A 12,626-nucleotide genomic window follows, 5' to 3' on the forward strand; every position below is an offset into this window, starting at 1 on the left:
AAAACAAAGTAAAACAAAAAGAATTTAAGGATGGACACAGAAGGGCCCTTGGGGACAATTTATTAGATTTAGAAAGAGGGAGAATACCCCGACATCATACTCAAGGTGTTGAGGAGGAAAAGGAATAGAAAGTCACTCTTAATAGAACACAGGTGAAAGCTGTGAGAGAGCTAAGATAGCACACGAGGAAGGAGCAGGAACTATGTGGGTAGGACCTTTGTTCTTTGTAGCTTTTACTGCAGAAAATGTAAAATGGCCATTGTCTTAGGATGTGTGAGCCTTGGGTGTGACAACCAAGCTTTTCAGCCTATCAAAGTGGAAATGTGTGTGAATGTGTTGTGTGCGGCCATGTATGCGTGTGTGACCGAGTATATGTGTATGTATGTGTGAGTGTGTGTGAGTGTGTGTGTGTGAGTGTGTGTGTGTTTGTGAGTATGTGTGAGTGTGTGAGTGTGTGTGTGTGTGAGAGTGTGGAAGTGTGTGTGGGAGTGTGTGGGAGTGTGTGTGTGTTGTGTGTGTATGTGTGTGTGTGTGTGAATGTGTGTGTGATTGTGTGCTCATGCTCGAGTCCATGTGTTTATGTGTGTGTATGCATGTGTGTTCGACTTCAGAGACCACCAGAGGAGAATGCTGTGTGTGTTCTTCTGTCATCCTCTGTCTCATAGAGACAGAGTCTAGCTCAGGTCCTGGAGTGAGGTTGACAGCAGGCAATCCTCAGTGACCCTAAGGAGGAAATATTCAAATTTAATATTATTTATCAACTAAGACTTGTCCTGTGTCTTAAAATTCTGAATAAGCTGCAAGCAACTTATTGTTGCTAGTTTACCTGTTAGCTATGTTCAAAGCCCCATGCAGTTGGTTGCCTTTGACTTTAGGAGTAGTGATAGTCTGTGACTTTTTCTCACTCCTTGGGGTTAGTAGTGATTCATTTAAATCAAATTATGGAAGGCCAGTTTGTGAACAGGAATCACAGGCTGCTTAGAGATCTTTATTACAGCATTTTAAATCTGGGCTTTGGTGTCTGCATCTCAGAGTGGGGGAGACCACTCTTCTCCCTTTCTTATCTCATCCTCTGGTGAGTCCTCTTTTTCCTTTGGCTTCAGTTTGTCCCTTGCTTAGTACATAAAACAAAATGTTCTCTTTAGAGAAGGAAGGATTTTGCCTCAATGGAATCCAGCATGGGAGGTACCTAGTAATCACTTTTATTAAAGGGTCAATGACCTCTGACCAAGCCATGAGTAACGGCCATTGTCTACCAAGAAATAAATGACCAGTGATAACTGGAGAGATGGCTCAGTGGTTAAGAGCACTGACTGCTCTTCCAGAGGTCCTGAGTTCCATTGCCAGCAACCACATGGTGGCTCACAACTATCTGTGATGGGATCTGATGTCTTCATCTGGTGTGTCTGAAGACAGCGACAGTGTCTTTATAAGCATAAAAAAATAAATATTGTTTTTAAAATGACCACTGATAGCATACATTGCCCCAGAGGAATGTGAATACTGACCTTCACGTGTTCCCGGTAGTGCTAGGGCAACAGATGTCTATAGAGTCCTCTCCTTCTCTTTCTTCTTGCCTAGTATCCCTGTGAGACCACACAACAGACATGGTGACTCAGGCAGCAGAATTAGTGGGCTGGTGTGTCGAGAACAGAAGGCTGGACTAAGTTAATGAAGTGAGTAGGCTGGATGAAGGATTCTAGGTGCTGTGCCTGGAGTTTTCTCTCCCTGTAGGTAAGGAGTCCCCCCCCCCAAGGAATCACTGGGTTTTAGTACAAAGGATCTTAAAAATTAACCATGTGGAAAGAGGCAGGAAGCTGCCTTGCCAGAGCTCCATCTGTGGCCATAAAGGCACAGAGATGGAATTAGCCATTCAGGACTTCTGTTTTAAATGCCAAAAGTCCTACTCAGATTCACTTATGGAGAAAAATTTGACTGACACATGAAAATTGCAGGGGTGGGTATGATGGACTTTAGGTAGGGGTGCAGCTAATATCTCAGGGTCTTCTTGCTGTGGTCAGGAAAGTCTTGGAACCTCTTGTAGGTTGACAGGTTGTGTCACTAGGAGTCCAATTCCAGCCATCTCTGTGACCCCAGAAGAAAGAGACATTCCTATAGGGCTGATATCATTAGATTAATTAGGATCAGAACCTGGGCCCTGGCAACCCTAATGAGCTAGGCTCAGAAACCCATGCTCATTGCTCCTGTTAAAGAGACAAGGAACAGTCAAATGCAGAGAGAGGAGATCTAGTATGGTCTCACTGGACAAAAACAGTGAGGTGCAGTGAACCCCCAAGTCCATCTATGGGTCCTGACTTGAGTTTTAGGTTTAGAGGGCAGGGCTTACACATAACTTTGAACATGTCTCGTCAAGGTGCATCGTTGTCTAGGCTCCAGTCTCTGGTGCGAGGTGCTTGAACTGGGTGCTCCTCTTGGGAGAAGAGTGCCTCCTCTGGTTGGCACAGAGCTTCTGCTTTGTTCCTTTCCTAGCTTGAGATTCCTGGAGAGAGTTCAGTTCCTTGAGGACTATTCTTTTAAAGTTCTGACAGCCAAAGGGAGGGTCACACATTATGCATTGCTTCCTTTTGAAGACCTTGGCCCCAGTAGGGATAGCTGCACTGAGAGCATGGCTTTAGATCATCTCTGAGCTAGTGACTAGCTGAATTGTGCCATTGAGTTCACAGTCTGGGCCTGGGTCACAGGCTTGCACCTGGGTACATGGGGCAGGACACCTCTGAACCACATGAGATAGATAGATGCCAATGGGAGAAAGGAAGTCTTGTAACACAATGAAGTCAGGGAGAGCAGCAGATGACTGATAGGCTAACTGTGTTCTCTGAGCTCAATTCTTAACTTTTAAAACTGAGAGATGGACTTTTGAGAAATTCTCAATAAAACTTTGTTAAGAAAAAAACCCCGAGAGAGAGAGAGAGAGAGAGAGAGAGGGAGAGAGAGGGAGAGAGAGAGAAATATGAAGAAGTATTTATTAAATATGGAAGACTCAGCATCACAAAAGATATTGGTATATTGATACAGTTCTATGTCTTATCCTGGATCCTTCAATATCCTGTCTAGTTTCCAGGAAGGAAGGAAGGAAAGAGGAAGGAAGGAAGAAAGAATATTTCCTGAACAAGAAATCTTTTGTACCTAGGGCTCTTAGCTTTTTCTTCAACTCCTTTTCACAGTCTTGAAGGCATAGGTGGTGTTTGAGGAAAAAGGGGGCTTTTCCCTCAAATCCTCTGTAAAGATACCCCTGAGGTAGAGGGTGAGTGCTCAATAGCTCTTAGAAAACAGCATGTTGAACGCAGTGTCAATAAATGGCAAAGCCAAGACCAAGTGTTCCTCCTCACCTTGGCTTTGGGCCTGGGAAGCTCTTTTCAAAGGCATGGGCAGCCTGTGAGAAGTGGTTGGGGCCTTGGCAGAGCCTAGCTGGCCTTGAATGTCTTGCCTGGAAGAAATGTCTATTTTCCTTCTGCAGGCTACCCCTTCCAGTGACAATGACTTGTTTCTGACGGTATTGCTAGATCTCTCATGAAGATGTAACACTATGCTTGGAGTCTGAGCCTCATGTGACTCCTGATTTGTTGTATGTGGCCTCAGTTTCCAAGGCAGTTTGTTAGGGGCGCCAGAGGGCCAGCTAGCTGCTCTGGGTATGTGAAGCAGGTGCTGATTCCTCCTTCCTGCGTCTGTGAGGTAGTCATGGTGTGGTGCTTCTCACACAGAGCTGGTGCAGTGGTCTGGGATTGGTTATGAGGTGGAATCTGATTAAGCAGGGTTGAGGTAGGTCTGTTAGGTGGCCGGCGCTCCTAGTCTGGGGACTTTGGTGGCACAGATGGCTCTCTGCTGATTCTAACACTCCAGGGGTCCTTTTGCTACCCACCATTTCCCCTGCTTTCAGAATGGGCCTTTGAGCTGCTCATGTGGAGCCCAAGCTGTTGTAGCCTTCTGAAGCTCTGAATGTTCTTCATGGGGGATCGGGATGGTGGCTTTGTTCTGACTAAGACTTGGTGACTGGATCCTCTAGTGGGAAATGTCAGCATGATGACCAAGGCCTGAGGACTTTTGCCATCCTTCTTCAGATGAGGACAAGGACATCAAGGCAGACCTAGAGTCCCTTCTAGTCAGTCTTGCTCATACTCTTCCTCCTTCTTGTCCTCTTCCTTCTGTATGGTCTTAATTTTGGAATAATATACACACCAAATAGGAATTAAAAAGAAAAGACTGGTTAAATGAAAAAGGGCCAGCGAGAGCAGGCCGTGCTCCCTGCACCAGAGCCTTGGTCCTCAGGGTTACCTCTGTTACCACACTCTGATCATACCTGTGAGACTGCTGTATCAGTAAGACTTTCGTCTCTGTGATACAATACTTGTCATTAACAACTTGCAAGGAGGAGAGATTGATTTTGGATCACAGCACCAGAGATTTCTGGAACATGGTTCTTGGTTCCATTGACTGGGCCCATGGTGAGATGGAATACCATGGCTGTGGAAACGTGGTAAAGAATGCTCTTCACCACAAAGTAGTCAGAAGTAGGAGAGAGGAGGGGACCCCGGACCAGGCGTAACCTTCAAAAGCACCCCCCTAGTTCCTATATCTAGGCCCTGCCTACTAAATGTTCCACTACATCTTAAACTATGTCACTAGCTAGGGATGTGAGCCTCTAAGGACATTTCATTTGGAAACTACAGTGGGCACTTCTGGTTCTAAATGTCATAGAAGGATTGACTTCAGGGTTGACTGGCCAGGAGCTTTGGTTATTGTCATCATGCTTCTGTGTCCTGTTGGTCACTGAGGTTGTGCTGGGACCAGTTCCTTCATGGTCAGGTGGCCACCACAGCAAGCAGGCAGTGTTTCAGCAATGTTTGTCACTGTCCATTCCTCTGTGCCAAAGAGCTGTGTCTCTGCTGCCACAGCTGGGGCAACTGGGTGCTGTGATAGGTTTGGCCTACCCCTGTGCCTGGGGGCATGGGAGTTCTGAGAGCCAGAAAGAGGAGATTCTCACATGCTGGGCTTCTATTAGGAAGAATTACAAGACATGCATTCCAGCTAAGAGATTAAGAATGGGTGTGTGCTTCCTAATGTCTCCTAGTATACCTGTGTGGTTCTGAACTTCCTATTTGTTTAGTATTGACAGCAGCCCAGGTGCGCAGGTTATCTCTTCTACATATCTATCTCTTCTACTGCTCACTATAAGCCAACAAACAGGTGAAAAAGTAAGGCACAGACTGTCCAAGTGGATTGTCCAAGGTCACACAGCACTAAGCATAGGCCTTGTGACTGCACACTCTTAATCACCAAACAGTCCCAACTCCCACATGCTTCCTGGAGACTTGGCTCTCTTGCCTCTGAGCTGATGTTAGAAGTTCAGAAGTTTAGAAGCTCTCTGCCTCTACTGTCACCACATAGACCAGGCTCTGGCCATGGATGCCATGACTGACCGGGAGTGAATTCCAAAACCTCTTTCTGTCTCTAGATCCTAATAACTATTATCACCGACGTAATGAGATGACCACCACTGATGACCTGGATTTTAAGCACCACAACTATAAGGAAATGCGCCAGGTAAGACCAGAGTGTGGGGATTTGATAAAACTTTTTCAAAGAGCATCAGGGCATGAGCCGGTAAGCACTGTGTACAATCCCTCTGGGCAACCAAAGGGGTCCTCCTTCCCTAGGAGATGACTGAAACAGGGCTCAAAAGTAGATGTTCATCACTGAAGTCTTTAGTTCCTAAAGCTTCTACACGTTTGAGCTGGGTCACTGACTGAAGGAAGTTAGTGATTGTGGACCTGGGGGTGAGAGGGTTCTGTGGTAAAGCAGGAGGCCTTCTCATGGGTCTGCATGCTGTGGCCCAAAACTGACTTCCATTAATGTGCTCAGTCCTTTTAAGAGCCCAGGACAGTAGAGACTATAAGTACCTTCTCTTATCAATGGGGAAACTGAGTCACTGTGATACTATATAGCACTATTACCTCTTACTACAATATTCAGATTCTTAGCTTAACCTTGGTTGTCCACTGGAGTGACCTAGAAAATAAAATTATTGATTATTTTATTTATTTGCATTTCAAATGTTGTCCCCCTTCCAGGTTTTCCCTCCAAAAATCCCACCCTTTCTCCTCTTTGCCTCTATAAGGGTGCTGCTCCCCAACCCTCCCACCCATTCCCACCTCACCTCTCTAGCATCCCTTTATGCTGGGGTCTTGAGCCTCCACTGGACCAAGAGCCTCCTCTCCCATTGATGCCAGATAAGGCAATCCTCTGCTACATTCACATCTGGAATGTTGATATTGTTTTTCCTATGGGGTTGCAATCCTCTTCAGCTCTTTCAGTCTTTCCCCTGACTCTTTTATTGGGGTGCCCATGCTCAGTCAGATAGTTGGCTGTATTTGCATCTGTTTTGGTCAGATGTTGGCAGAGCCTCTCAGGAGATAGCTATACAAGGCTCCTGTTAGCAAGAGTTTCTTGGCATCAGCAATAGTGTCGGGGTTTCATGCCTGCAAATGGAAAGGATCCCTAGATGGGGCAGTCTCAGGATGGTTGTTCCTTCAGTCTCTGATCCATGTTTTGTTCCTGCATTTCCTTTAGATAGGAACAATTCTGAGTTAAAATTTTGAGATGGGTGGGTGGCCCCATCCCTCAAGTGGGGGCATGCCTATCTACTGGAGATGGTCTGTACAGGTTCTATCTCCCCTTTGTTGGTTATTTCAGCTGGTGTCATCCCCATTGGATTATGGGAACCTCTTGCTTCCCTGGCATCTGGGACTTTCTAGTGGCTACCCCCAGTTCCCCATCCCCCACTGCTACATAGTTCTGTTCAATTTCCTGACCCTCTGTGCTTCTCTCCTGTCTCTTCCCATACCTGATCCTGTTCACCTTTTCCTTTCTCCTCCTCTCTTCCTCCGAAACCCACCCCCCACCTCCTGTGATTATTTTGTTTCCCTTTCTAAGTAGGATGGAAGCATTCACACTTTGGTCTTCCTTCTTCTTAAGCTTCATATGGTCTGTGAGTTGTATCATGGGTATTTTGAGCTTTTGAACTAATATCCACTTATCAATGGGCACATACCATGTGCAACCTGGAAAATTTATAAAATATCTGTATGTGAGCTTCCTCAGACACAGTGAAGCCAAAATCTTAGTGGAAGTATTCTAGAAGTTGTCCCTTGCTTCTGTACAGCCAGGCCTCAGAACTTGTGATTGGCATTGTTAGGAATCTGAGTCCAGGTAGCAGGAATTGGTGATCAAGTGTGATTTTCTCAGACTGACCCTGAGTCTCAGTAATGCTAATCTGTCTCTGCCTGTGTGTGCTGGTTGCAACACACCCCTGAGAAGGGCAAAAGTGCAGCACCTGAACTTGGTTCACTGTCTCTGAGGTCCTGTTCCTCATTCACACCCAGCATGTATATTGTTTATTTCCTTGGTAGACAAAGGTGAATGTCTGTTCCTTTCAGATAGGGCACCAATGACAGAATTTGGTTTCACTGACATCCAACTTGCTAAAGCAAAGAGTTTACTGGGCTTCCATACAGAATATAAGTTAGGGGTTACTTGCAGGAATGCAGGTGATATCAAAGCAGCTGCCCCAGAATGAATAACAATTTCTTCATAACTGTGAAGGCAGAGTATTCCAACAACTTCACTTAACCTTCTGCTTTCTATATACCCCAGTACCTTCAAGACAGGGCCACTTGCAGCTATAATAGAATTCTAGTCACCTGACAGGGAGGTACAGGAGGAAATGGCCGGGCTATCAGATAACAGTTCAATGGCCATGCTCCTTCCTCCTGTGAGGGGAGGTCAAGGGTCATGGGGCTGGATCTTGAGGGTCTCTGGTAAGTAGTCATAGCTGCTCTGTTGAAGACGATAGTGACTGGTGTGCTCAGAGGACAGCGGTCTACAACAATGTGCTGGAAAGTATGTGAGGCTTCGGCAATGGAAAGATCCTTAGCTGCTCAAGAATCCGACTAAAGATGCTATGCAGAAATAACCTCAGATTACACCGGCAAGTAAGGACTCACCAAGGCTAGTCAATGCCCCTCAGAGGGAGGTCTTGTGGGCCGAGGGACAGAGCCAGCTTCCCAAAACAAAAGAGGAGATGTTTCTGAAATTGGAGTTGTCAGGCTGACCTTCAGTTCCATGGAATGAGCATGCCTGGCTTGTCTCACTGTCATTTAACTTGAGATACGCACGGCTTCCAGACACCTGTCAGCACAGACATAGAAGTGGGATGTGCTAAAGAACTCCTCTTACTGTCTTGCTCTTCAGAAACAGAGATAATGTGCTTGGACTTGAGACTTGTGACTCATGCCTGCTGCTCCACTTTCTTGGGGTATTTTTATGGCTCTGCCCACCATTCTGTCTCTTCAGGAGCTCTGGTGGGTTAACATAGCCTTGCTCGATGGGTGTCCCAAGGCATCTCTTCAAGCCCAGAAGTGAGACAAGTATCAGTTCAGTTGGTACAGCGAGCTTCAAGTGTATGTAAAGTGAGATGATTGCTCAGAGTCCCTGCAACAGAGACCTTGCTATCTCACACTCATCCCTGGGGTCCTCTGGGGAGAGCTAGCAGTATGTGCTTTATACATGAGGTGGCTATGATGACCACGGCTCAGGAGATGGCAGAGCTAAGAGGACTCAGGGTCACCAATGCAGCCACCCTGGGTCACCTCTGAAGTCTTACTGCCCCAAAATCACTGAGTTGGAAACCGTGCAGGGAGCATTTCTCAGTCCTAGTTGAGTACTTGGGCTGGAAGCCGCTGCCATGTAGATTCCTGGTTTCGGGGGTCAGATGAGAAGACAAAATTCCTAGCTCTCTCCCTCTATGGAGTCCTCTAGGTGGCTGTAAAAATATTTCTACCCCAGAAAGGATAGTTGGCTTAGCCTACTACTGAAAGAGACAGTTATAGGCAACTATAAAATGAGAGGCAGCAATAAGAAGGAACGAAAAAAAAGTGGAGCCATGCATCACACTGTAAGAGGACAGCAGTGAGTGTGTGGGCCACTCCCATGCAGCATATGTCTTTAGAGCACTGAGCTATGTGGCTTCTGTTCAAGCAGAGGGAGGGGGCAAGAGGTGAGGAAGTCAGAGAAGAGGGTGAAGACTATCCAAACATCCATACTTTGAGGCAGGGAGAATTGTGTCAAGAGAACATTGGAGGCATGCCTAGAATGTATATTTATAACTTCCTGGTTACTTGTTTAAATATATATTTGTTTTCATCTCCTTCACTTGGAGTGATGGGGGCCATGTCCCTGTCACTTATCACAAGTCTATAATGTGAAATTTAGCATCCATGTGCTTAATGTCATCATTACAGTCATGACAAATGGGATGGGGACAGATGAGTTTCTTGCTCGTGGCTGGGAGAAGCTTCAGCTATAGCTAGGACCAGTTGGTATCTGGATTGTTGGCAGACTTTAGCAGACAGAGAAGGAAGAAGACTGATGGCCTCTGTTCAAGCAAAGAGGCCAACGATAATAAAAGGGAGGAGGCAGGTGGGCACTGGGAATGAAGACAGGTCCTAAGAGAGCAGCTGTGTTCCCTCTCTATGTAGAAAGAAGGCCAGTGAGCACTGCCACAGTTTCTAGGAAAGGAACTTTTGGGATTGGGGTGTAAAGGACAGGCATTTCTGAGGAGGGTAGTTGACCTGAACCAGCTGTTAGGGTTTATTTAAGGTAGGGTGAGACATGTTCTTGTTGAGGAATGGCTTGCCTGTCTCAGGTAGGAAAGGTATAGGATTCCCAAGAAAGAATACCTTGTCTTTGGTTTGAGACATGATATATATGGCTAAGCCCTGGGTGTTCAGGAGCTGCAAGGTGGTTGCTGTTTAATATGGTGTAGGTAGACAGCAGTTAAGGAGGAAGCAGGAATTACAGAGTAGCTGACTGGCAGGACTGATGGAGGTGGTGGCTGAGGATGGCCAAGGACACTGGGCTGTGGGCGAAGTGAGCTGAGCCTGCCCCCATGCTGTGTGGTCAGCCTGAGCATGAGGACAGGTGGTGATGGTGGTAGGCCTGGCAGTCCAGATAACCGAAGTCCCGACCCGTGGACGGTCTTCACCCTGCTTCCCTCCTCTTCCCATGGGGGAATTCCATTGTCATTGGCTTAGAGGTAGTTTCTGAAGACGATAGAAAAAGACTTTTCATTTTCTGCTTTAAACAAAATTTTAAAAGAAAACCTTCCATTCACTTATATCAACAGAACCCCAAGTCTAAAGAATCCTCCATAGACTCACTGCACTGTCGAGTCAGCAGTTTTCACACAGTCCTTGTCTCAGCCTGTAAACAGATTTACTAAAGTCCAGAGATTGAGTAATTTCTAAACAATAGAAGTTGAGTTTTCATAGTTCTTCATATTGGTGGCCTAGAGTCAAGACACCAGCCGATTCTGTGCCTAGTGAGAACTGCTCTCTACTTCCAATATGGTGCCTTGTTCCTGGGTCATCAAGTAGAAGGAAGAAAGGTAAATAGCCTACCTAGTTTCCTCCAGTCCTTTTATGAAGATACTCATTCAACTAATAAGGGCAGAATCTATGTTTCTTAATCACCCCCTGCAAAAGTCCCCACCCCTCCATATTATGCAATTGGGCCTTGGATTCTACCTTATGAATTTGGGGAACATATTCACTCAAACTACAGCAATAGGTTTCTATCCCTCCAGTACTTGAACTCCTGTTGACAGATTCTGCAAGGTTGTGATTAGAATACAGCTGTCTTTGCCCCACATCTCTCAGTGATGGTTCCCTAGCATCAGGCCCTCCCCTGCTGTCTCCAGTGCTGCCCTGTGGGCTGGTGAGTGAATGCATTGTGGTTTACCAGCCTTCTCCCTGCTTTGAAGCATTTGGAAATCTCCCAACTTTCGACTGTGCCAAAGTAGGAAACATGCTACAACAAGTGCTATCATGCATATAATTTTAGCTTTCTTCATGGACGACTTCCTTCAGATATATTACTGAAAATTGGATTACTAGAAAAACATCTCATTATTGTATCTTCTTCAGCAAAAGAGAGAAAGAGAGGAACCCAGACTTTGGTAGATAGTAGGATGGTGATTCACTTTCCTATTTCAGAATTGATGAGTCCAGCAAACCCTGTTCGCTCCAGTGTCATTCCCCTCCCCCTCCAAGGAGCTGTTTGACATTCTTTCCTTAATTGCTATCTCTCCATTATATCAAATTTTAACAACTGAACATTTTCCAGTGGGGTTGGACTTTGAGGAGGTAAGTACACCATGGTATCTATATCATATCTCTCTCTCTCTCTCTCTCTCTCTCTCTCTCTCTCTCTCTCTCACACACACACACACACACACACACACGATGTTTCAGACCTGCAGAGCCAGTTTCTTTAGCCCTTTTGAGGATGTGTGCTCTGGGTCCTGAGAAAACACTACTCTATACTGTGTTTACAATCAGAACCAATATATTTGCCACAAAGACCTTATTCTGGCTTGGTTTTTTTGCTGCATTAAATACTACGACCATAAGTAACTTGGAGAGGAGATGTTCAAAGATGTCAAGGCATAACCTGGAGTCTGGACCTATAGCAGAAACTAAGGAAGAATGTTGCTTACTAGCTTCTCCTGTTTGTTCGGCTCCCTTGTGCAACCCAAGGTCACCTGCCCAGGAATAGCTGAACACTCCTACATAAAGTAGCAATCAAGAAAGCATCCTAGTCATAGGTCCACAGACCAATCTGAGGGAGGCAGCTCCCAGGGATGTCAAGCTGACAATCAAGACGAGCCATCACTGACATGGACAGCATAAAAAGAATATCTAACTCTTTCCAGGACCAAATAATCATTTTCTCATAAGTAGGAGTTATAGTTAAGTAGAAAGACTCCTCTCTGATAATGCTTATGATAGTGTTTCTGTTTTGCAAAGAGAAAGCAGATCAATTCCCATGACCTTCCTGGGGATGGTGGTCACTGAAGATGTGCTTCAGGGTATTGCAGAGCCCTGCTCAGGAGGGAGAAGTATTCCCACAGGTTAATATTTTTCCAGTTTTCATGCTCATATGAGGGAAGGTCAATTTTGGTATGATAATCCAGTGATATACCAACCACAGTTGAGAAATTAGGGTTGGGATAAAATACTTCAGGGGAGGACAGAACGCAAAGAAGAAAGGAGATTCTAAAGATATGTAGCCCGAGAAGCTTCTTGTGTCCATTGCTAAATGTGTGTCCAGGGGAAGATGAAGTTAGTCTTCCTCCAGCGTGTAGGGTGTGATCTGCAGTGCTAGCTGCATGAAAGAGAGAAGGTAACAGAAAAAGGGTAGCCAGGCCTGTGCTTGAGGCTTATATCTGTTGCTGGCTTAGCAGTAAGCTACCTAGGTCTTTTTCCTGCAGTACTAATCTTTGGTCAGAACCCAAGACAGTGGTTTTCTTGCCAATCAGAACCTGCTGGGATCCTTGTCTGCACGTGACTGCACTGGAGGGCCTCGGATGCAGGGACTCAGGCAAGCGTGCTGTGGCTATCTGTCTTGCTGCAGGAGAAAGGGGCACATGTAGCTCCAACTTGTATTTCAGAGTGGTGGTGCCCTTCAAATGGGTACTGCCTGTTCACCTCCCTTGCCAGGATGTTCTCCTCTGCTCTGCCAGTGCCTGAGTGTCCCTTCTGTTCTTAACA

The 12,626-nt window shown here is 45.9% G+C and overlaps 1 protein-coding gene across 2 annotated transcripts in view; it reads left to right on the forward strand.

Moving 5' to 3' along the window:
- Positions 1-12,626, forward strand: part of Cpxm2 (carboxypeptidase X, M14 family member 2) — a 112,019-nt gene that overhangs the window by 79,961 nt on the left and 19,432 nt on the right. For both annotated transcript variants that reach the window (XM_052196857.1, XM_052196865.1), the window contains one exon: positions 5,474-5,562. In XM_052196857.1, the coding sequence (XP_052052817.1) occupies positions 5,474-5,562 (89 nt within the window). The remainder of the gene's footprint in view (positions 1-5,473; positions 5,563-12,626) is intronic.

The sequence above is a fragment of the Apodemus sylvaticus genome, chromosome 1, assembly GCF_947179515.1.
Source record: "Apodemus sylvaticus chromosome 1, mApoSyl1.1, whole genome shotgun sequence".
Taxonomy (NCBI): domain Eukaryota; kingdom Metazoa; phylum Chordata; class Mammalia; order Rodentia; family Muridae; genus Apodemus; species Apodemus sylvaticus.